Raw genomic sequence first — 22024 nt, 5'->3', positions numbered from 1 at the left:
CTCAGGAAGGTCCCAGCACCAGCCAGCTTTAGAGCAAGTAACAGCGCTAGAGAGTGAACACTACTAAGAAATAAGTATAAACCCTCGGGAGTCATGGCAAATTGTAACAATTCAGTCGTTAGGAATATAGCAGTTTAATGGGTCCAAGGTGAAGGCTGGAACTTGTTGGTAAATGAAGATCCTTCTAAAGGCTGTTCTGAAGGAGGAGAGAAACTGCGCCTGCTTATACCCTCTCAGCCTTGTCCTCTTCTGCCCTTTGTCCTCCAGTGGAAGGTAAACCAGTCACTGGCTGAGGGAAGCCGCTTCAAGAGTAACCATGGTCATGCTAGTGGAGTCCATCTGTCTCGGGTTTGCTGGAAAAAGCCTCCGCCCCCCTCCTGGTGCCCCTGGAGGGAAAAGTGCAAAGGCGCCTTCCTAGGGGTGAGCAGCCTGGATTAGGCCCCGTGGGGTTCCCCATACACTCTACTCTCCTGGGGCAGGGGCCCTCACTCCCTTGTCTTTGTTCCCATCTGCTGTGGCCTCGTATCAGGTGAACAGGACAGAGAGGCCTCTCTCTGGTCCCTCCCCACACCCTAAGTCAGTCCCAGTCCTGCCTCCAGGAAGCCCTAATCACAAGAAGTGACAGGCCAGTGTTTGCGTGGGGCTGGTCAGGGCCTCAGGCAGCTGGAAATGAGGCAGGGAGTTTATGCCAGCCAACCTGAGAGCACAAGATGGCACGGGAAAACCTAGCTGGGCACGGTGCCCTTCCTGCCACCACAACACCGCCCGCCTCCTTGGTCAGGAGCATAGAAGGCACTTCAAAACATGTGCTGACTCTATGTCCCAGTTAGGGAGGAGAGCCTGTGCTGTCTCTCTTGGCCTCTCAGGATGGAGGGCAGGAGTGGCATCTCTCAAGAAGACCCCCTGCCTCAGAAGAGGCTCGGGTGAGAATATCCCCAAACCCTCTGCCTGCTGAGGAGGGGAGGAGTCCACAGGGCCCATCAGACCCTCGGATCTGAGCTGGGAGTCTGGGGGATGGATCTGAGCTGGGATGTTGGAGAACGAAGCTGTGACTGGTAGTGTCGTGGGGCTGAGACACTCTCAGCATCACATCTCCCCAGAGGCCACTGCTCCTTAGGCCCTAGAGGCTGGAGCATGCAGGAGGCACTTGCACCCTGTCCCCAGGAGGAGCTGGAATCAGGCTCTGCGCGCTGTAGAGCTTTCCTCGGGTACCCCCTCCTCGGGGCCAGCAGCCAGAGGGCTGGTGGGAGAGCCTTGCAGGGTTGGAGGCCTCTGCTGAGGAGCCAGTGGCACCCTTCAGGCTGAATGGGATGTCATGTTGTAGGAGGCTTTTTTCAGGGTCTCCAGGAAGAACTGTTCATTCTCCAAGAAGTCACGGTCCTGGAAAGGCACACCTGGGTGAGCAGTCCCCCCTGGCCCCCACCTGTACCCACTTCTGTGAACAGGGATGCTGGCTCATAAGACCCCTTACTCTGGGCCCCCCTCTGCACTTACTCCTACAATGAAGTGAGACCCCTATCGGCGCATGACTTCACCTCTGTACGCTTGGAGACCATAGCATTACCTGCCTATAGGGGTGGTGGGGGATTGGGGGGAGGCTCGCACCACACTGACAGCTTCCAGCACAGAGCCTGGAACGGAGCCTGGAATGCAGGAAGTGCTCCGTAAATGAAGCTATTATTTGGGTCGTGGGGCTACCATGAGGTTCAGTCAAGATGGATGGGTGCAAGCTGCGGCCCACAGAACCAGGCCTGGAGGACAGGTCTCAGTTGGCTCACTGGGGAATCTGCACTATTATCCTGGGGTGGTCCTTTCTGCCTCCCGCCAGTGTGGGCAGAGGAGCCCGGGGCCCAGGCAGTGTGGGCGGCTCAGGCTGGGACCAGCTTCTGCTCGGGACACTCACCTGCTCCGCTGTGTGCTTTAGCAGCACCAGCTTGGCGTGGAGAAGTGAGGGGCCCAGGCCGGTGGGTGGCTGGATGCCCTGGGGGACGGTGGGAGTGGGGGCCACGATGGCTGCAAAGGTCAAGGAGAAAGTCAGGGGCTCTGGCGTCAGTGGGACAGCAGAACAGCTGCAGCTTCCTCCCTACAGCCTTCTCACTACCATGGGTGGCAACCACTGTGCCGACCTGGGTGCTTCCACCAACTCTTAAAAGCTTTTGAAAATGCTCATGGGATCTTACCTGGCAAGTCCAATTCTAGGAATTTATTCAAGGGAAATAATCAGGCACAGGTGTAGGGGTGTATGTACCAACATTTCCACTGGGGTGTTTATCTTAGTGACAAAAAACCACTCAGTAGGGAATCAATAAAAGCATGGAACATAATGGACAACGATGCTGATTAAGAATTACGGTTAAACGCTTCATTATGGATGGGAAAACCTGTTTGATACATAAATTTCTGAATGAAAAAAATCAAGGTAGAAAACATGAGATGAAAGAAAAAAAAAAGAAAACATGAGATGATCTCAGGTTTTTTTTTTTTTTAATCTCAGTTTTTTAAAAAAAAATACACACGCTGCATAGAATGCTAAGCACCAACACGTTAAAAGTGGTTTTCTCTAGAGAGTGAGGTCGAGAGTGACACTTTACAAAGCAGCTTTCCTCTCCCTTATCTCTTACTGGGGTTTCCCTAAGGAACACGCGTGACTCGGTGTAACAAGGGACCAGAGAGCAGACTCTCACAGCCCCTAACTGCAGTGGAGGGGAGCCACCCCTGGCACTGCCCCCATCAGGCCAGCCCAGCCCACATCCCATCCTTGTCCTTGGAAAGCTACTTACCACTCAGGCAGGAGGCTGCAGGGCCCTGGGCCTTGGGGAGGAGCACCACGGGGCTGGAGGGCAGGTCCTGTCTGATTCGGTCCAGCCGCAGCCTCTGGTGAGCCAGACTCAGATGCTCCTGTCCCCAACCCGAGAGAGGAGGATGTGGCTGTGGGGGCGGGCAACTGGGGGATGTTGTGGGGGTGGCGGGAGCTGGGAAGAGCCTTGCCTGGTGCATGTGTTGCTCCTGCTGTCGTAGGTGCTCCTGCTGCTGCTGTACCAGCTGCAGTCGAGCCTGCTGCTGCTGCTGCACCTGCCGGGCCTCACACAAGGCCCGCTGCCCCTCTTCGAACTTCTCTGAGGCGACCTGCAGAGAGGTTACAGGTGTCAGCTGGGCTGGCTGGGGTGGGTGCCCAGTCATGTGTGCCCTCTGCCCCCCAAGCCGAGCTGCCTGGCACCTGGCTCATGCTCTCCACCTCCTCAGCGCGGAGCCTGGTACGCAGGGCAGCAGTGCTGACCCTCTCCTTCTCCAGCCGCAGCTCCTGTCGCTCCCGCTCCAGGGCTTCCCTCTCGACTGCCAGCTGCTCCTCCTTGGCTCGGAGCTCACTGGCCCTGATCTTTAGCTCGGCTTGCTCCTGGAGAGACAGCAAAGCCTTGGCTGCAGTCTCCCCTCTAAAAGCAAACCACCCCCCCCACCCGCCTCAACTGGCCTACCCTGCCTTGGTTCCGTGGCTCTGATCCACCCTGACTCGGGGGGTGGGGAGAATGAGGCAAGGGGTCCAAGGATGGGTCAGGGAGTTGGGGACCGAGCCTCAGGGCTGCCCCTCACCCGGGGCTCAACTCCTCTAAACCCCAGCTTCCTCATTTCTAGAATATCTAAGTCAGAGAACGTGATGACGATTGAATGAGAGCATGTGTATAAAGCACTAGGACAATCAAAGAAGTTATCATTATATGATTCTTGTTTTCTTTTTTTTTTTTTTTACAAATTTTTTTTTAAATTTTATTTATTTATGATAGTCACACAGAGAGAGAGAGAGAGAGGCAGAGACACAGGCAGAGGGAGAAGCAGGCTCCATGCACCAGGAGCCTGACGTGGGATTTGATCCGGGGTCTCCAGGATTGCGCCCTGGGCCAAAGGCAGGCGCCAAACCGCTGCGCCACCCAGGGATCCCTGATTCTTGTTTTCATTTCTACACTCTTGTTATCTCTAGGCTCTTTACTAAGCAAACGCATCCTGATGGAGGAGCAGCAAGAGCCAGGGAAGGAAAGGGCAGGGCTGCTGAACTCCCCGCTGCTCTGGAGGCTCTGGGCCCTACCTTGGCCAGGCTGACGAGGGTGCCCTCCCGCTGGGTGTCCACCTGCAGTGCCCTCTCTGCCTCACGCTCGGCCCGTTCCTTACTCAGCTTTTGCTGTGCATAGAATTCGGCCCACTCGGCTGCAAGGCGCCGCCGCTCTTCCCCACACTTGTGCATGACAGACTTCTGCTCCTCCAGCAAGGCACTCTGGGACAAGGAGGTGAGGTCACACAGTGAGCAGCTTTAGGCTTACGGCAGGGGTCACAGCCGTACACGGCGTGGCTGCACTCACCTTGGCCTTCTCCAGCTCCTCCCGCTCCATGGCGATCTGCTGGACCATGACCTTCCTCTGCTCTTCCAGAGCGCGCTGCGCGGACTCAACTCTGGACTGCTCGGCATTCACCCGCCATCGCTCCTGGGGGCCAGGTGAGGGCTAAGGACACATGTGTCCTCGACGCTCCACCTGCACCCTCTGCGCCCCGGTCAGGTCTGACTATGCCCTGGGGAGCTGGGCCAACCCGCCCGCCTCTCCCACACTGGGCCACAAACGCCTCCAGAGAGGTACGGAAGGAGAGGTGCTGAGCAGGGCTGCCAGGGCCCAGCCGCTGGGGAGGAAGTGCCTCAAGGTTCTAGTGGTGCAGGAATAGCCCTCACAGGGCCGGAGCACAGCCACGGACGGCCCCACTCCCCAGAGTGCCAGCTATTGCACTCTGCCTGCCTGTCTCCCATCCACCAAGCAGGCAAGTGTGCCAGGGCAGGTGTGACACGGTGTATGCCAGGGGACTAGGGGACACACAAGCATGGCCCGAGACAGGGGCCTTAATAGTTACCAAATAACTGAATACGTATGGTTCACGAAACAAACACACCAGGTCAGTATGTCTATGGGAGGGATGGGAGGTCCCCAGTGGCTATCTCTGGCTAGTGGGTAATTTTAATTTGCTCCTTTGTTGCTAATCATATTTTAATTTTTTCAATATAATGTATCACGTTATAATCTAGTACAAAGGAAAGAAAAGGAATGACTTTTTTAGAGAATGGAGCTTGCTCTTCTATACAAAAGATATGCAGGACTTCAAACGTGCAGCTCTTAGAGCTCAGCAGACATCGGCTTCGGTGGATGGATGAATGTGACGGACCCGGGCAAGGTGGGGAGAACGCGTGGGAAGGAGAGCCCTGGCGGCACCCCTGGGGTGCTGGGGAGACAGGCCCTGCCGGCAGGAGGATGGCCCACCTGCTCCAGTAGCCGGCTTTGCTCGTTCAGGCGCGCCTCCATCTTCCCGATGACCTCCTGGAGCCGGCTCCGCTCCTCCTCCATGTCCCGCTGCTGCTGGCCCAGCCTCTCCTGCAGCGCTGGGGGGGCCATGGGGCACTCAGCACCCACCCACTGTTCTAGTGCGATGGGGGTGCAGGGGCAGGACCTGGGGCCCACCCGGTACCTCGGAGCTGCTGGTCATGTTGCCGGAGCCCGAGCTCCCGTTCCTGGGTGGTGGTGAGGTGCGAGGCCTCCACGCGGGAGGACAGCTCGTGCAGGCTGCTGGAGAACTTCTCCATCTGCTCGATGATGCCGTTCAGGGATCTGGGTGGGTGCGGGTACTGGGTCAGCCTGGCCCCGGGCCATGGGTCTGCCCCTCGGGTGGGCAGGGCCTGGATGCTGCACATACCGCGTGTGGGAGGTGGCGCTGGTGACCGCGTCGATCTCGCGGTCCTTCAGCAGCTTCATCCGCTGCAGCTGCTCCTCGTGGTCCTTGCGCATCTCCAGGATGGAGGCCCTGAGAGCAGTGGGGGGTGGCGCAGTGAGCATGTGCGCAGAGCCGCGGCAGAGGGCTCAGCCATCAGCGCTCCTGGCGTCTCTCCTCCTCCTCCTCCTCTCCTCCAGGCACTGCCTCTGCTTCTTTGGCTCCTCATCCTATGTGTCTTGGGGCCTCAATGTCACATCCACTCTAACGGGGAGACTCCTTCTGTTATTTAGCAAAGGATGCTTTACACAGTAGGAAAGACGGGTGTGTGGACAGCCTCTTCTGTCTGGCCAGTCCGGGAAGTGTTAAAAAAATCTGCTCTGCACACATCGACTGGCTCCCTTATGTACCTGTTCTTAGTTCCATTCTCATCTAGAAAGGCAACCAGATGGACACACCAAGCGCAAAAGTGCAAACCCTTTCCAAGGTCGATCTAGTCACTAGACTGGAGTGCGTCAGTGGGTGAAGGACTTGACCTGTGTTGAGTTAGGTCCTTGAGATGCCGGGATTAACCTAAACAGCCAGGGACCTCTGCCCTGCTGTTGGAGGAGTATGGGCCCTCCACTCAAAGGGGGGTGGGTGGGTTAGTGTGCTTGGCCTTGGTCCTCACATGGAAGGGAAGGGGTCACGCTTCAGTTGCTGAGCCACGGCTTGGGGGGTCTCCAGGAAACGGACTTCCTCTGGCCATCCTCCAAACCAGCTCCCCCTGCCTGCCTGCCCTGGGCCTCGCCCTCACCGCTGCAGCTCCCGAAGCCGCTCCATCTCCTGGTCCTTCTCTTGCATGGCAGCCGCCAAGCGACGCTGGTGCTGGGCTGTGAGCTCGGCGTGGGCTTGCTCAGCTTCTTGGCAGTGAGACAGATACCGGGCCGACAGCTCCTCATGCTCCCTCCGTAGCCGCTCTTCCCGTTGCTGGTACGATGTTTCTAGCACCTTTATTCGGCTTCTGCCAACAAAACACAGTCGTAGGGCTCAGAGGGTGAGGTGAGATACCTAAAGAGCCTCTCGGAGCACGTTGGCTAGGGCAGGCCCTGAGGCTTGGGAAACCCAGATGGGAGGAGTTGGGGGGGTACCTGTGAGCACTCTCGATGAGCTCTAGGTCAGCCTGGTGCCGCTGCTGCAAACTCTCCAGCAGCAGCTGGTGCTGTGCCCGCTCTAGCTCCAGCTTCCGCACCTGGAGACGGTGGGAGGGTGGCAAGGGGGGCTCCCTGGGGAAGCCTTCGGGCCCTCAGAGGGAGACCTTCCCGTCTCAGCTTTGCCCCCCAGCCCGGGGCTCCTCTGCCCCTTCACCTGGGCCTCCAGCTCTGCCAGCTGGGCCTGACTCTGCAGAAGGTCAGCCTGGAGCTCAGTAGTGCCACTCTGAAGCTGCACCTGTGCGGCCAGGAGCTGTCTCTGGTATTCTGTGCCTGGCAACAGGCTCTGCACCAGGGCCTCCGGGAGCAGAGGCTGCAGGAGAGGGTGGGAGATGTTCCAGGGGACAGGGACTCAGCGAAGCTCAGCTACCTTTGGCCCTTAGCTCACTGGACCTCCCAGGCCCTGCACTTGACCTGTGGCTGCAGATGGGGACAGAGATGTGACACCAAGAGGCCAAGGACGAGGCCTTGGAGTCATGCAACTGTTGTACCTCCCCACTGAGTCTGGTTAGAATGAGTCTCCGCTCCCCCCTCAGAACATCTTCCCAGCAGGTGTTCCAGATCCCTGGACCAGCCGCAGGGCCCCAGCAGCATCTCAGCTGTGACAGTAGTGTCCTCCTGCCAGGCCTCCAGACCAAATGTTGGGTGCTACTCTTCTTCCTGCAGGTTGCCCACCCCCTACCACCTCCAAAGGTGCTTCTGGGTTCCTGGGGATATGTCTCTGTGGCCTCCTCACTGCTGGGCTCAGGCGTGACTGGCTGCCATCCACAGCTGGCAAACAGCAGACAGCAAGTATGGAGGCAGCTTTCTAGACAGACGACGGGACATCTGCAGCCCTACTTTCTGACCATTCCTTGCTCCATGCTCCCCAACCTCCCCTGTGGATGCCACCTCTAATTCCCTCCCAGAGTTGATAAATTACTATGACTCTGCCCGAGAATGGCAAGGCTAGAAGTTGAGGGAAGTGCTGGGGGAGGTGCTGTCTATCCTGACACATGACTCCCCGTAGGCTATTGGCTCAAACTACAGCTGTTGCCTCTGAGCACGGGAGATTTGCTCCATGGGCCTGAGGCCCATTCCTGTCTGTCCACCCTGCCTACCTGGGCGGGCAGAGAAGGCCCTGTGGGCTCCTGGGACCTCGGGAGACCAGCTGCAGGCTCTGAAAATCAACGACAGAGAAATGAGCAGGAGGCCTGAAGAGCATCTCTTGTGTGTTTGGGAGTCCAGCTCTACTCACCTTCCAGGACCCCAAAGGAAGCTCAAAGTGCCTCTTCCCCACCCAGAGGTAAAGCATCAAACAAAGTAGGAAACAAACCAGCACTGGAGAGGTCTCCAAGGGCTGTTCCCTTCTTTGGGTCACCTACAGGGAGGGTCGAGGCAGCCCGGTTCCAAGTCACAGGGGACCTAAGGACACAGAGATTTGGGGAGTCAGTGGTGGCAAGGTGAATAGCCTCCTGTGAGGAACACAGGCAGAAAAGAGAAGGGTTGGCATGGGCAGGAAAGGAAAACAGGTACAGGTAGTTGACTGGAAAGGCCTGGTGGCTGGCAGTTCACTAAGAGTGAGGTCTTGGTTGGGTAAAGGGAGATGGGGCCCGGCTTTAGGTCCCCATAGTCATGGGCCCGACACAAGGTACCAAATACCATATACCAAACTGATCAGGTCAAAGCCCAGCACAGCTGCCCATCATCTCTAAGGAAGGAGGCCCACACGCAAGCCCAACCCCACCTCTCACCCCGAGGTGGCGGGCCTTGTAGGTGGCTTCTGTGTTGTTCCTGAGGGCCCTCCAGTGGCTGCCTGCTCGAACTCCTGCGCGCTGGTAACAGGTTGGCTGAGGAAGTAAATGTTAAAGCAAAGGTAGCAGAAGGTTCAGGTCGGGCTCACCATGGCTGGGTGGGGACAAGGCCTGAGCATGAAGTTGCTCACCATTCCTCCCCTCAGCCTGTTCCCATCATCCCGTCCTGGGACTTCTCCTCCCAAGTCTGAGCCCCTGGCCTTCCAGTACCCGCCAGGGCACAGTGGAGGGGCACTGACCGTCTGCTGACAGCCCAAGGAATGACAATCCACACTTTACAGATACCAGAATTCAGTTCAAGGCCTTGTTCTGGCCCACATAGCTTTGCTGAGTTAGACTGGGGCTCTGCTCACTCTCCTGCCAGGTCCAGTTCCCTCTGGATTCTTTTCTCCAGTCCGTGGTTTCCACCCACCTTGGCTCTCAGGGTCAAAGGGAAGCCTTCCGCTTAGTTTCAGATGGAGGTCAACACTACCCTCCTCATTCACACCACCCTTGGGGCTGGGTGATGTCTCTGGCCTATCACACAATTGCCTACTTCACCTCTTCCTCACTGTGGCCACCTGGCATCTTGTCACTTCCTCTGAACAATCCCAGTCTTTCTAGTCCCTTTTGCCCTCTTACCCTCAGAGGCCACTTGGTGTCCTGCCCCACAGGATTGCCTCACGGTGGTTTTCCCTAGGAGTTGCCTCTTAGCCACTGTCTTCTCTAATACTCCCCCAAAGCATGAGCATGTGTCATGTACTGTAGGTAGCTCAGGCCAGCAGAGGCACCAATAATTTGGGTGCTGGGTCTTTTGTGACCCCAAGGGCACTGTGGGCAAGGCCCTTGCTCTAAGGCACCAGGATGACTGTGCTTCATCACATCAAGGTGCCCTCTGTCCCCGGCTGATCAAGTCAGCCCTTGTCCACATGACAGTCAGGGTTGTCTACAGCCTCCAGATCCCCTCCTGTCTGCACCTGGGCCAGGGTGGGGAGCCAGACACTCTCTCTGTCCAGAGAGGTAGAGAGGCATAGCTAAGAGGTGGTACAGGCTGGCACTCCTAAATGAGGCATGGAGATGGCCCCTCATGCCCCAGCCTGGACCTCCCTGCCCTAGATAGTAGCCCCAATCCATACCTGCTGGCAGGGGGGCTGCCTCCTGCCCCCACCAGATTCTGGCCTTTAGAGGCCTCACTGTGTTCCTCTCTGGCCAGATCCTGGGACTTCTTCCGAGACAAGGCATGACTCAGCCAATCCTCTTCCTCTTTCTCCTCAGAAGCTCCCAGCTTGGAGGCCTGACTGGCTTTGGCAAGGATATCTGCACCCCCAGTTGGTAGCTTGGCCCCCGAAGAGGAGGAGGGCAGTCCAGGGGAGGTAGAGTGCCGGCCTGGGGCAGAGTGCTGGCTCTTGGGAGGGAGCACGGAGGATGTGGAGAGTGCTGAGCCTCCCTTCTGCGCCTCTGCCTCTCCGGTGGGAGAGGGAGGGAGCAGGTCCTCATCCTTGAGGCCCAACCAGTCAGCTCCTCCCTTCTTAGGGTGGGTGGGGCTGGAGGCCGCTAGGGTGCTCTGTTTGGAGCCTGGTTCTCCCTTGGGGTCTGCGCCACCTTCTGCTAGGAACCTACTTTAAGATAGAGAGGAGGGGGGTCTAAGGCAGGGCAAAGAGGTCTTCCAAACATCCCCCTGACCAGCCTCTCCCTCCACTGCTTGGGGTGACTATGAGGCCCGCACTAAAGAGTCAGAGGTGCCCGGGGCTCTGTGCAGCCAGCCTGACGCCCAGCAAGCACAGTGCCCACAGCAGCTCGGGCGGCAGAGCAGCGGCCAGCAAACACAGACACCTTGAATTCCACCATGTGAACAGGTGACCATCCTATCCGTAGCTAACAGCACCGAATTACAACCACGGGTGCGCATGCCCAGAGAAAAATCAGTTGGATCGAGTAGTTTTAGGTTTTCTATCAACAGTGTTACCTGTTTGTTTATTTAGCTGCTATCTAGAAGTGCTACTGGCCACTGGCCGCAGGTTCCAAGGTGCAAGAACACACCAGGACTGGAACAAATGCCAATGTGCATGTAGGGTTACTGAGATAGAAAGGCTGATAAGGCCAACATGGCATAATATCAACCACCGCAGATTCTGGGCCAAGGGCTGGAAGGAGTTCTTTGCACCATCCTTACAACTTTTCTATCGGCTCTATTGACTGGGAGAAAAACTCCCAACTTCAGAAAATCCTATCCGCTAACCTGATGTTTTGCTGCACACAGGGATGAGCCCGCCAGGAGGCACCATGCTGGATCCCAGGCCCATTCCTGGGGAGCATGATGTGGAGAAGCCACTGAAGGCTCATGGTCTCGCTACACTGGGACCCAACATTCCTCAGGGAGATCGGCTGACCTCTGCAGCTTAGGGCTTTAGGGGTTCCCAGTGGGGCTGGGGCTGCCTCCCCCTTTTCCTTCCAAGGAGGCTGGAAGGAAATCAGCCTGGAAGGGCAGGACTGTGCCACGTCCCTCCTCCTGCACCTGCACCACCCTTAGGCCCCATATGTGTGGTTCCCAAACAAACTGTCGGCAGGATGGGGATAGGGAGGCTGGGGCACCTCTTCCTTCCTGGTGGGCACGCACCTCCCAAGGCCAGCCTCCCTGCAGGCCCCGCTTACCTGACCGACTGCCGGCGACACTGCCGGCCCTCACCGGAGCCCACGGTGGGCTGGTAGTCCCCGAAGATGAAGTCTTCATCACTCCGGGGATCTTCTTTGTCTGTAAAGGAAGAATCCTGTGATCAAGAGCAAGGGAATCAGACTTGTGGCTGTAGAACTCTGTTGAAAAAACCCAAACTGGTAACTTGATGTGTCCAGCACGTAAATAAAGGTGAAGCTGCTCTGGGGGAAGCAGGGGTGCCGTGCTGGTGAGAGCTCGATGTTTTAGGACCCAGCACTCTGGGCATCATCTGGGAGCTGTGAAAAATGCCCTGGTGGGATCCTGCCCCAGACATCCTGTAGATGAGGCCTGGGGAGCTGTGTGTGCCATGAGAACGATTCTCAACAGATGGCCCGTGGGCTGACACTTTGAGAAACGCTGGTCTAGAGCGACCTTTTTCAAACTGTGACCTACCAGCTGGTCAAGAGTTGTTGTGAGTCACAACCAATGTTTTTAAAAATCAAACAGCACATAAATACAAAGTAACAGAATATCGAACATGGTAATTATCGTTTTGTGACACTTTTATCTCAGTTGCGATAATGTGTGTTGTGATGTAAGCTTATTTATTATGGGTTCTGGTAAAAATGTGGTCTGGGAGCCCCTCACCTCACCTCCCCTGCCCCGCAAGCTTCCTCACCCTGTGGCCTCTGGTACCTCTTGTCCAGCCTGAATTCTCTACGTTCCCCAGTACCTGGGCGGGCCAGGAGTTTGGTGGCAGTGCCCAGACCCAGCAGCTCATCCAGCCTGGAACGAGCAGAACGGGGCCCTTCCCTGCAGGATGGGACACACACAGGTACATGTGAACGGCAGGTGCTCCTGCGGGGCCTCACCGTGCCCGCCCTCTAGCTCTTCCCTGGACCTGGAGCAGCTGTATGGCCAGGTTTCTTCACCCATAAGGACCCTTACTGGTCGCCCATCTGCCTCCTGTCTGCCGTGGGGCTGTCTGCAAACCCCAGGGTGGCCATGACATCATCCTCCTCATCAAATAGCACTTCTTCTCTCTTTCGGACCGGGGTGTCCCCGGGAGTTAGAGGGATAGATGGACCTAGAAGACAGAACACCAGGCGCAATGCCCACAGCTCACCATGCCCTCAACTGTGGTGTCTGAAGGGGTGGGGTTGGGGGGGGCGTTTCTCCGAGACCCGGACCTCTGGCTATGGCAGCAGGAAGCACACGTGTCTGGTCTGCCCACAGGACTGGACTCCCCCGCCCCACCCCCTGTTCTGAGACACTGGGAATCTCTTGGTCAGGGATCTGGGACTTGTAGTACCTGCCGGGTGGAGTCTCTGGTTGTGCCAACTGCATCTGCCCAGAACGAACGACACGCTCATCCTCCCTACCTTGATCTCTGACTGGGGCTGGGCTCTTTTCAGAAGCCACTTTACTCGCTGCCCCAGGTGGCTTCTTGGTGATCCCTTCCTCATCGTCAGAGAGAAGTCCCGCCAAGGGGTCTTCCAAGTCTCAGGGCCAGAAGGGAAAGCATAGGTCAGACTGCACACTTTGGTCAGGAAAACAAGCCCTGCGCGGTCCAGTGGAGATTTCTAGCTACTCGAATACATGAACAGGCAACTGAGCATCCAGAGGACACAGAGCAGCCTTGGCAAGGAGACACGGAGCTGGAGAGCGGCCTGGGCCTGCCTATGGGCCTCCAGACTCTGCTGTCTGCACAGCCTTCTGGAAATGTCCATCAGGCATCAGAAGTGAAGTAAAACATTCATGTATTTGGAAGAGGGAAGGGAATTCTTATAGCTTATAAATTGGCTTCAAAGTCCCTACAAATAAGTTACCCAAATCTCCCCGCCAACACATCAGTCCCTCTCTGAATTCCTGAGGAGCTAAACTGGTGGCACCGGATGTCTGTTCCTCCTCTGACACACATGGCAACCTAAGCTTGGGCAAGCAAGTGAGCATTACCCAGGCTCCTCACCCTCAAAACCAAAGCGTCCCAGAAGCATGACCATGGGGCCTGTGGTACCTTTGAAGGAAAACTTTCTGTTCTGATGCCCAAAGTTGTTGGGAGAGGGAGGGGGCTTCTTGGCAGGAGTGGCAACACCTGCAAGAAGCAAACAGAAGACAAGGTCACGGGCCTGGGCCTCTCCCAGCCAAGGTCCTGCCACACCACGACTGGGATCCTGGAATGGCTCGTGCTTCTCCCTGGGGGGCTGAGAGCTCGTGGCCATGGAGATAGAGGTGGGATGGGTTGACACCTCCCTGGTTCTCACACAGGCTTCTGGCAGGGAAATGTGGTCTGGAGTCTCCTCCTGCTCCCCAGTCACATGTCACTCCAAACACAGTCATGGACTTGGGAGGTCCATAGGCTCCCCCTAAATCCCCCAGTTTAACTCAAAGGGTTTCTCCGGGAGCTGCCATGTGGAGCTTCGAGGAACTGGACCCACACTAGGAAGGGAGGAAGCTGTCCCCTCCCCAATCACAAACTCTCAAATGGCCTCTCCACCCCAGAGAGAGAAAACCTGCAGGAATGAGAGTTACCTTCTGACTATCCTCCCTGTCCCCAGAGCGTCCCTGGACCTGAGGAACTCTCTCTCACTCACCTTTCTCACTGGCTGTCAATATACTGGCAGGTTTGGGACGACTGGGCAGCTCTTCTTTCCCAGAACCCTTTGCAGCTCTTCTGTTAGAGGTCAGATTAGACTTCTTCAAACCTAAGAGATCGGCATCCATGTCATCCAGATCCTGGAAAAGTGGGAGGGAGGGAGGCGTCTTCACAGGTGCTTAGCTAGTGATGCTAAACGCCCCTGTGCTCCGAGCAGCCTGGTGGTGATCCTGCCTCCATACTTCACAGGGGACAAATGGGGACTTGGTCTGGGGAACTGATCCTGACAGAGTTATAGAACAAGGTGAGAGGCCAGGCCAAAGCACAAAGTCTCCACTGGCTCAGTCTCAGGTAAGCTTGGATGGCTCCCTGACCATCGCTTACTAGCAGGTTCACTAAAACCTGGTCACCAAAGCTTCTCGCACAGCTTAGTAGGCAGTGAAGCTCTATGGCAGGAAGAAAACAGCAGGATCCTGGGATTGAAAACTCCCAGAGGGACCACTGCCGGGCTGCAAGAAGGGTCCAGGAACCCAGCCAGTAGAGGAAGGCACCCAGTACAGACTTGCCAAATGCGGATCCTTGTCAGGAGATGAGGACTTAGGACGCCTGGCACCTCAGGGGCAGAAGTGTGGAGAACGAAGGGAAATGAGGAGTGGGAAAGACAACTAGACCACAGGGAAGCAAAGCAAGCTGGGGGTGGGGGTCTAGCTCATGGTTCTGGAGTGAGACTCAAAGTAACCACCAGCAGCTGAATCAGAGGACTTGAGGGTTGTAGCTGGGGGTGCCAGTGGCTCGGCCCTGGGGGGAAGAGTGATTTCAGGATGAGGTTAGAGAGGCTGAATATGGAGCCAAGAAGGGAACAGACTCTAACTCTTTAGCCCTCCTTTCCACCCCAGGGCTGGAAGCAAGCGCTCAGCCTCGGCCTGGGACCATGGGTTAATAAGAGGGACGAGAGGCAGGATGTTGGGCAGGAGGGTGCTGCTGGATGGAAGGGCGGGGGGAGCAAAGGTGACCTAAGGTTTCAGACCCCAGCTAGGCCACCTGAGTCCTGGGGGATTAGCTTATAAACTGTACAGAATTTATGTCTTAAAATTCCATTGCCAAGCTTAGCTTAGGGCTTGATCCAAATGAGAGCACAGCTGGACTGAGGGGACTTGGCAGGGGATGTGGAGAGAAACCCAAAGAATGGTTAAGAGCTACTTTAGAGGAGACAGTCTCTCCTTTCCCCTCAATGGTTGTGGTGGCTTTGAGTGGGAGCCAGCCTCACTGCACTAGGGGCCTGGTGCATGACTGTGTCTCCGGGTGGATGCATCTTTCTACACCAGGAAAATGGATTTCTAGCCACAGGGACATGAAGGGTGGCAGCTCGTGGATGAGAAACACAAATTGTAAAGGGGAAAATGTGGGGGAGAAGAATGCTTGACACAGAGCATTCCTGCCACCCGCCCCTGCTCCCAGAACTGTGCAAGCTGGGTCAGTACCTTCAGAGTCTGGAGCAAATTCTGTGGGTCTGCATCTGAGACGTCAGACACCTACATCCACGGGAGGGTAAGAACACATTAGCTGAGGCCCAACAAAGTTCAGAGCTCTAGCTCCTGTTACCTTGCTACCAGGAGGGCAGACGGCAGCTCGGCCAGTGAGACACAATGAGGAGGTCCTGCCTTCATCTGGGTCTTAAGTATCAACAGAAGTCAAAGCTACCAGGCGTGGAGACCCAGAAAGCGCTGCCACCTTCTGCCCCTCCTAACCAGAAAGGACCCTTCCATCATAGGCCATCGCTATACCGCCATCACTGGATGGCAGGGGAGTTGATTACCAGCACAGTACCAGGGGACACCTGAGGCTCTAACACTTGCTGGGGGCTCTACTTTCTAGCTCATCTCATTGGCAGGAAGGAAAAGCACATGGGGTCCACTTTGGGTCCACTTGGCAGCCCTTGGGTATTATTTTAAGAACACTGGCTTTGCAGAGACTTCTAAACCTTTGTTGTGAGCAACCTCCCAGCTACCACCCTCATTTCATTGTTTCTGGGGATAAGCAGAGGGCAGGAAGGAGGGTGGACCAGGCTCACCTCAGCATCAAGTCCCGTCAGGCCTGCGGTGGTACTGAAGGCATAGTCTTCCAGGAGGGACCTATGAAGAGGCACAATTGGCACCCACCTGCATCCCCAGGGCACTGATTCCAAGAAAGGAAGGTGGCTTAGAGCCCAGCGAACCTGGGAGAGACTTCTCCAGGGGAAAGGGACAGAGTTGTTCGAAGGAATGTCACAGGACGCCTAATGCAAAGATTTTCAATTTTCTAAAGCGGTAAAGCCCCGTGAAAAACAATCTGTTTAACACTTATGGTGATCACAGCATAACTATAGACCTATCCAATTACTGTGTGGTACGCTTAAGACCACCTTAACGCTGGATGTCAACTGTATTTCAAAAAAAGAGAATAGCCACAAGATGGAAAAACAACTGCTAAAAACAATAGACCAGAGAGTAAAACAGAACTGCACTGGCCAAGGTGAAAGTGGGGAGTGGAGAGCTCACAAAACCGCCTCCTATCTCTCAACTGTCAGGAGCACTTTAGAAGAACAATCTGAGGGGCAACTGGGTGGCTCCGTTTGTTAAGTGTCTGCTTCAGCCCAGGTATGATCCTGAGGTCCTGGGATTAAGCCCTGCCTGCGTTGGGCTCCCTGTTAGGTTCCTTCTCTCTGCTGCTCATGCTGTCTCTCTTTCTCTCTCACAAAAAAAGAAGTTAAAAAAAAAAAATCTTAAAAAAAGAGAACAATCAGAAAGCCACCAATCTAGGCCAATCCTCTTAATCTGAGGATAAGAACATCAAGGCTCAGAGAGGTTCAGGAATCACCCAAGATCACACAGTGAGCAGTGGATGTAGGATCAACAGCCAGGACTTCTGACCCCTGGTCAGTTCTCTTTCCACCCCTCAGGTTCCTTCACAGGCCAGGAACAGAGGGAAGGGAAGAAGAACCAGCGGGAGAAACAGGGAGCACAACAAAAGAAAATTGGGGGTGCGGAGGCAAGAGCATTTGGGCTGAAGGGGTCACAGTCACCCAGGCCAGTCCTGCTCTTACTTCGTTCTAGCCCTGGAAGAAGGGAGAGCCTGGGCTACGCCTTGGGCATCTCGGGAACGTGAAGCCAGTTTAACAGGCTCCTCTGGTAGTGTCACTGGAAAAAAAAAGAAAACAGAAATGATGCCATTTAGCTAGCGAACTGGAGGCAGATGAAAAGGACTGAAATTCCTCACCAAGCTCTTTAAGAAACACCTCCAGCTGGGGCCCAAGGGGCCAACCCCATGAAGCACTTCCACCACCCAAAGCTCTCAGTTGGAACCCAAGGCTTTGGCTCCATGAGTTCTTCTGGGCCAGGCGGGATTGGGTGGATGGGGATCCTCAGCCGGGCTGTCCCCAGTGAGCTCTCTACAACCTGGAAGACCCCTCCTCAATACAGCAGACGTGGACACAGAGCGTAAAGGACTAGTGTCCAGAACATATGAAACTCTTACAACTCAACAGTAAAAGGATAACTCAGCTTAAAAAAGGATCTGAATAGATCTTTCTCCAAAGAAGAGACACAAATGGCTGATAAACCCATGAAAAAGATGCTCAGCATCATTAGTCATTAGGGAAATGCACAACAAAACTGCAATGAGAGGGGAAGGGGGGTAGAGGGATGGGGTCACTGTGTGTGGGTATTAAGGAGGCCATGTGATGGAATGAGTGCTGGGTGTTAAATAAGACTGATGAATCACTGATGTCTACCTCAGAAACTAATAATACACTACATGTTAACTAATTAAATTTAATTTTGAGGGCAGCCCGGGTGGCTCAGCGGTTTAGCGCCGTGTTCAGCCCAGGCCGTGATCCTGGGGACCCGGGATCGAGTCCCACATCGGGCTCCCTGCATGGAGCCTGCTTCTCCCTCTGCCTGTGTCTCTGCCCCTCTCTCTGTGTCTCATGAATAAATAAATAAAATCTTTAAAAAAAAAAAAAAAAAAAAAAAAATTTAATTTTGAGAAAAAAAAAAAAAGGACTACCATGAGATGCAACTGTCTACGCACTAGGATGGGCATAATCAAAAAGACAGGAAATTAGCAAGTGTTTGCAGGGATGTGAAGAAACTGGAACCCTCATCCACTGTGGGCGGGAATGCAAAATGGTACAGTTGCTGTGGAAAATAGCCTGGTGGTGCCTCAAAAAGTTAGACACAGAGGTACCATATAGGTAATTCCATTCCTCACCATCCCCCCAGAACTGAAAACATACGGCCACACAAAAACGTGGACCTGGTTTTCCTAAGAGCATCATTCATAACAGTCTAGCCCAAATGTGGAAACCACTCAGGTGTCTACCACCTGATGAGTGGATCAGCAAAACATGGTCCATCCCCACACCGGAATAGTGTCCAGTCATAGGAAGGAAGGAAGGAATGGCACAGCGTGGATGAGCCTTGGGAACACATCACAGTGAGTGACTGAGGCCAGATGCAAAAACCACGTAGTACGTAATTCCATCTTTTTTTTTTTTTCATAATTCCATCTTATACAACACGTCTACAACAGGCAAACACACGGGAAGGAGAGGGAGTAAGTGGTTATCTAGGGTTGGGGGAGGGGAGAATAGGATCCACTGCTAATGGGCATGGAGTTTTCTTAGGGAGTGATGAAATTGTTCTGGAATTAGACTGTGGTAATAGTTGTGTAACTTCGTGAACATACTAAAAGCCAGCAAATTGTACACTTGAAAGAGTGAATTTTGTGTGAATTAGATTTCAATAAAAAAAGAAAGAAAGAAGGGCACAAGGGTGGCTCAGCTGGTTAAGCGTTTGACTCTTGATTTAGGTTCAGGTCATGACCTTGGGGTCATGAACTGGAGTCCTGAGTCAGGCTCTGCATTCACCGAGAGGTCTACTAGGGATTCTCTCTCTGCTTCTCCCTCTCTTTCTGCCTCTCTGCCTCTCTCTCAAATAAATAAATAAATCTTAAAAAAAAAAAAAAAAAAGAACAAGCCTAATTCAGGGGATTCTGGAGAAGGGGCACTTACGCTCATCCCCTAAGAGGTCACCGAGGACATCATCAATGGAGCCTGGAACAGAAAAGGAACTGTCAAGACTTTAGGAAGAAGGAAGAATGTCCTTAACATGCCTCACGTCTTGAGACCTTATCCCAATTCCAGACTCCTCAACATTAGAGCGCTCAGATGCCGGGACTGGGGCCCCATTTTCTCTTCAGTGACCACGACACATTTCCCAGCTCTCTGGCAACAGATCATAATACCTTGTTGAAAGACCCCAGGGTAGAAATTGAAGATAACTTTCTCAAAGGATGATGGTGAGGATCTTCAGGACAGCCTACATTCTACGGGCCAACATGACAGTCTTCCAAACTCTGAATAAAGCCCCATGTACTTCTTTGGGAAAAGTGTCCAACACTACTAGGCATACACAAGCTTCTTTCACACCAATGGCTTCCTCATGTCCTTTCATCTGAGACTTCTCCCTGCCCCAGAATGGGTCTGGAGGTACATCTCCTTGGCCACTTTCCAAAGGGGGCCCATGGGGGAAACCATTCAGTACAAGTACTGAATTATTCTTGCATCCAGCTTAAACCTTATTTAAGCTTAAACCTTATTTAAGTCTTTATTAGCTTTAACACCAACCATATACTTCTGGTTACAGAGCCCGACAAAGACTTTATCTCCAAGCCCCAACCCTATTTCTGGATTTCTCTGAGGGCCAATAGGCAGCACAGGGAGTTCCCTAGAAGATCTAAGCTTCCTGTGCAATCATGGGGAAACCGACAAGACTCACATCAAAAACATTTAGATACCGACATGTCTAGTTATTTTTGGATGAAAGGTCAGGAATTATTTTTGGCTTACGGGTGATGTTCCATTTTTCCACTCACCTTTCAATCCCTTCTTGGTTTTTGGCGCCTAAAATTGGAAAAACAAATCACATTAACAAAATCAAAGCAGTGAATGTGGCTGAAACTGAGAATACGGAATAAATCATTTTGCCTTTTGCCAAGTCGCCAGAGGAAAAGGAGAACCAATGGCATTTAGAGACAGAAGCTCTTTATACTTTCCCAGGGTTTCTGAGAATAGATTCATTCAGACCATGGAAACAGCCACCACTAATCAGCAATGGATGCCACTGTTGGTGCCATCCGGTGGGCAGAAGTCTCTCCTCTTCCCTGATTTCCAGATGTCACATGCAAACCCTTCTGGGTAGGATGTAACATGACTGGGAAGATTTTTTCCCCCTCTTCTGTATCCCTGACTTCTCAACACCAGCAAGAGACACTTAAAAATGCTTCTGGCTGGCCTTTCGGAGGCTCAGAAGGCTTGCTCATCTCTTAATAAGTTTGGTATCAATTCTACCTCCCATCATTCCTCTCTGGGGACCATATCCTGGTCCTTGTCACCCAGCCCCTAAAGTTCTCCACACAGTCGAGATCTTGGAGGTGGAAGTGGAGGTGAGAGTCTGCATTCTGCCTACCATCTCGAGGCTATGGGAGCTGCTTGTAGCTTGTTCACAGCGCTGTCCAGCTCATTTGAATTCTGCCCACATCAGGCTCATCCTCACTAACGAAGAAAATTCAAGTGGGTGCTTAAAAGTGATGTCACTTTAACAGTGCTTGCGTCCAAGGCCCATCAAGGCTTCTCTGACTCTACCCATTCAAGAGGTTAAAATCTAGTTCCATCAATAAAAATTCCTTATAGGGAAAGAAAGCTACTTAGATGAGAAGCAACGTGCTCTGGGTGACCTAATGAGCTTTCTGAGCCCTGGAGATTACTCACATAGAGTGCAGGGGTCCCCATCTCTTCCCCTGAAAGAGGATGCAGGAGATGGTAGGTACCCATCTGAGAAAGGAGGTGGGTGCCTGGCACTATTGGCCAATACCCATTCCCAGGCAACACCCATGACTACATTTGTGTATTCAGCACAAAGAGTGGACGTGAGCGCTGGTTACTCCTTGACACTATTTTCACAGACTGTGGAAATTTTTCCCTTCATGTTAACTGCAAATCCGACTTAATCCATTAACAGCCAAGTGTTTCACTCCGAGTGTCACTCTCTCCTTCCCTCACCTGGGCATTACCAAGACCCATCTTCCCAAGCCTTGGAAGAAGGAGTCAGAGGGGATCATCTCTATTTGTCTGGCGTTGCAGGTCCTGTTAATAGAATGCGAAATTCATCTGGGATTACGTGCACTGGCCACTCCGGATGTTTGTGTTTCTCTTTCTTTGTAAAGGCAATTTTCACGACCTACGCCAAACACGTTTTGTCTTCTAGCACATCATAGCTTCTGCCTCTCCAGGGGATTCCGTCCTGGAGTCCCAGGACGGGGGAATCTCTGAGAAGTCTGCAAAGGCCAAAGTGCCACAAAGTACCACCGCGTCATCGCATCTGCAGAGCCAACTGGCATTTAAAGATCCCTAGCAAGGGCCCCGCCGAATCACCCACTCGGGCCGGAGACTCCGCGCCCCCCCCTGCGCCACCCGCTCCGCACGTCCGTCCCAGCTCAACCCCGAGCGCGGCCTACTGTCTTCCCGGCCCCTGAAACCCCCCGGGTTACGCGCCATTCCCCGCGGAGGCGCAGCCGCTGGGACCTGTCCCAGCCATCGCCGCTGGTCGAGACCCCCCTCGAGCCCAGCTCGCTCCGGCCTCCCGCCCCGGAGCCCCGCGGACGCCAATCTCTCACTGGACGGAATGGAAGAGAAAGGCGAGGCGCGAGGCATCCTGGGAGTTGTAGTCCTCTGTCCGTTCACTAGCCGGAGCTTAGGGAACAGGGGACGCCGAGATAAACTACATTTCCCAGAGTGCCGCGCCACGGCCGTTAGTGGAGACCAGGCCTCTGTCCGCGGCCCTGCGCGTTGCTAGGAGCGGCCGCTACGCCGCTTGGGAAGGAGGGTATCCGACTCCCGAGTTGTTCGGCTTACTCCTCTCGGCCTCCTGGGGGACTGCTGGGGACCTGTGTTCCAGGACCTCCTCTGAGAGCTGACTCGTGGCCGTGGCCGGGTGGAGGGCGTGAGAAATGTATGAAGATTGGGAAATTGACGTGTGAA

At 54.3% G+C, this 22024-nt stretch overlaps 1 protein-coding gene and 1 long non-coding RNA gene across 10 annotated transcripts; one reads left to right on the top strand and one right to left on the bottom strand.

The window, feature by feature from the left end:
- Positions 1 to 114: 114 nt before the first annotated feature.
- FBF1 (Fas binding factor 1) lies at positions 115 to 21784 on the bottom strand. 6 transcript variants are annotated; one of them, XM_038546548.1, is made up of 30 exons: positions 21661 to 21784; positions 21047 to 21130; positions 19861 to 19888; positions 18998 to 19039; positions 17030 to 17123; positions 16019 to 16079; positions 15429 to 15479; positions 13946 to 14087; positions 13369 to 13446; positions 12734 to 12853; positions 12300 to 12438; positions 12031 to 12164; positions 11351 to 11450; positions 9835 to 10317; positions 8660 to 8755; positions 8242 to 8330; positions 8027 to 8085; positions 7084 to 7239; positions 6867 to 6967; positions 6533 to 6739; positions 5722 to 5829; positions 5497 to 5636; positions 5292 to 5410; positions 4350 to 4472; positions 4079 to 4264; positions 3218 to 3394; positions 2989 to 3126; positions 2781 to 2898; positions 1904 to 2013; positions 115 to 1380 (listed from the first exon to the last, which is right to left on the bottom strand). In XM_038546548.1, exons 2-30 carry the CDS (start codon positions 21065 to 21067, stop codon positions 1297 to 1299), a joined length of 3504 nt encoding a protein of 1167 aa, XP_038402476.1. In that variant the 5' UTR covers positions 21068 to 21130; positions 21661 to 21784; the 3' UTR covers positions 115 to 1296. The 6 variants fall into 6 exon arrangements, with proteins under 6 accessions (XP_038402476.1, XP_038402475.1, XP_038402474.1 ...); XM_038546547.1 differs by lacking the exon at positions 21661 to 21784 and adding an exon at positions 21539 to 21652; XM_038546546.1 differs by lacking the exon at positions 21661 to 21784 and adding an exon at positions 21225 to 21490.
- On the top strand, positions 732 to 11896 carry LOC111097293. Of its 4 annotated transcripts, none has more exons than XR_005364200.1 (4): positions 732 to 1398; positions 3974 to 5205; positions 7593 to 8211; positions 10959 to 11896. It is a non-coding gene; the product is annotated as an uncharacterized LOC111097293 (long non-coding RNA). The 4 variants fall into 4 exon arrangements; XR_005364199.1 differs by having other exon boundaries at positions 6463 to 8211; XR_005364198.1 differs by having other exon boundaries at positions 3974 to 8211.
- Positions 21785 to 22024: the final 240 nt, after the last annotated feature.

Source organism: Canis lupus, chromosome 9, assembly GCF_011100685.1.
Source record: "Canis lupus familiaris isolate Mischka breed German Shepherd chromosome 9, alternate assembly UU_Cfam_GSD_1.0, whole genome shotgun sequence".
NCBI classification, from domain to species: Eukaryota; Metazoa; Chordata; class Mammalia; order Carnivora; family Canidae; genus Canis; species Canis lupus.
Note: the sequence above shows the minus strand (reverse complement) of the source record. Positions and strands in the feature narration are given on the sequence as shown.

What these genes read in the sequence shown, in the direction of transcription:
- FBF1 (XM_038546548.1), bottom strand. Translation starts at nt 21,067, where the DNA reads ATGGGTCTTGGTAATGCCCAG. An exon ending in TGGGTCTTGGTAATGCCCAG is followed by an intron (nt 19,889 to 21,046) that starts GTGAGGGAAGGA and finishes TTCCAATTTTAG; the next exon opens with GCGCCAAAAACCAAGAAGGG. An exon ending in AGGAGCAACACATGCACCAG is followed by an intron (nt 2,899 to 2,988) that starts GCAAGGCTCTTC and finishes GGTTGGGGACAG; the next exon opens with GAGCATCTGAGTCTGGCTCA.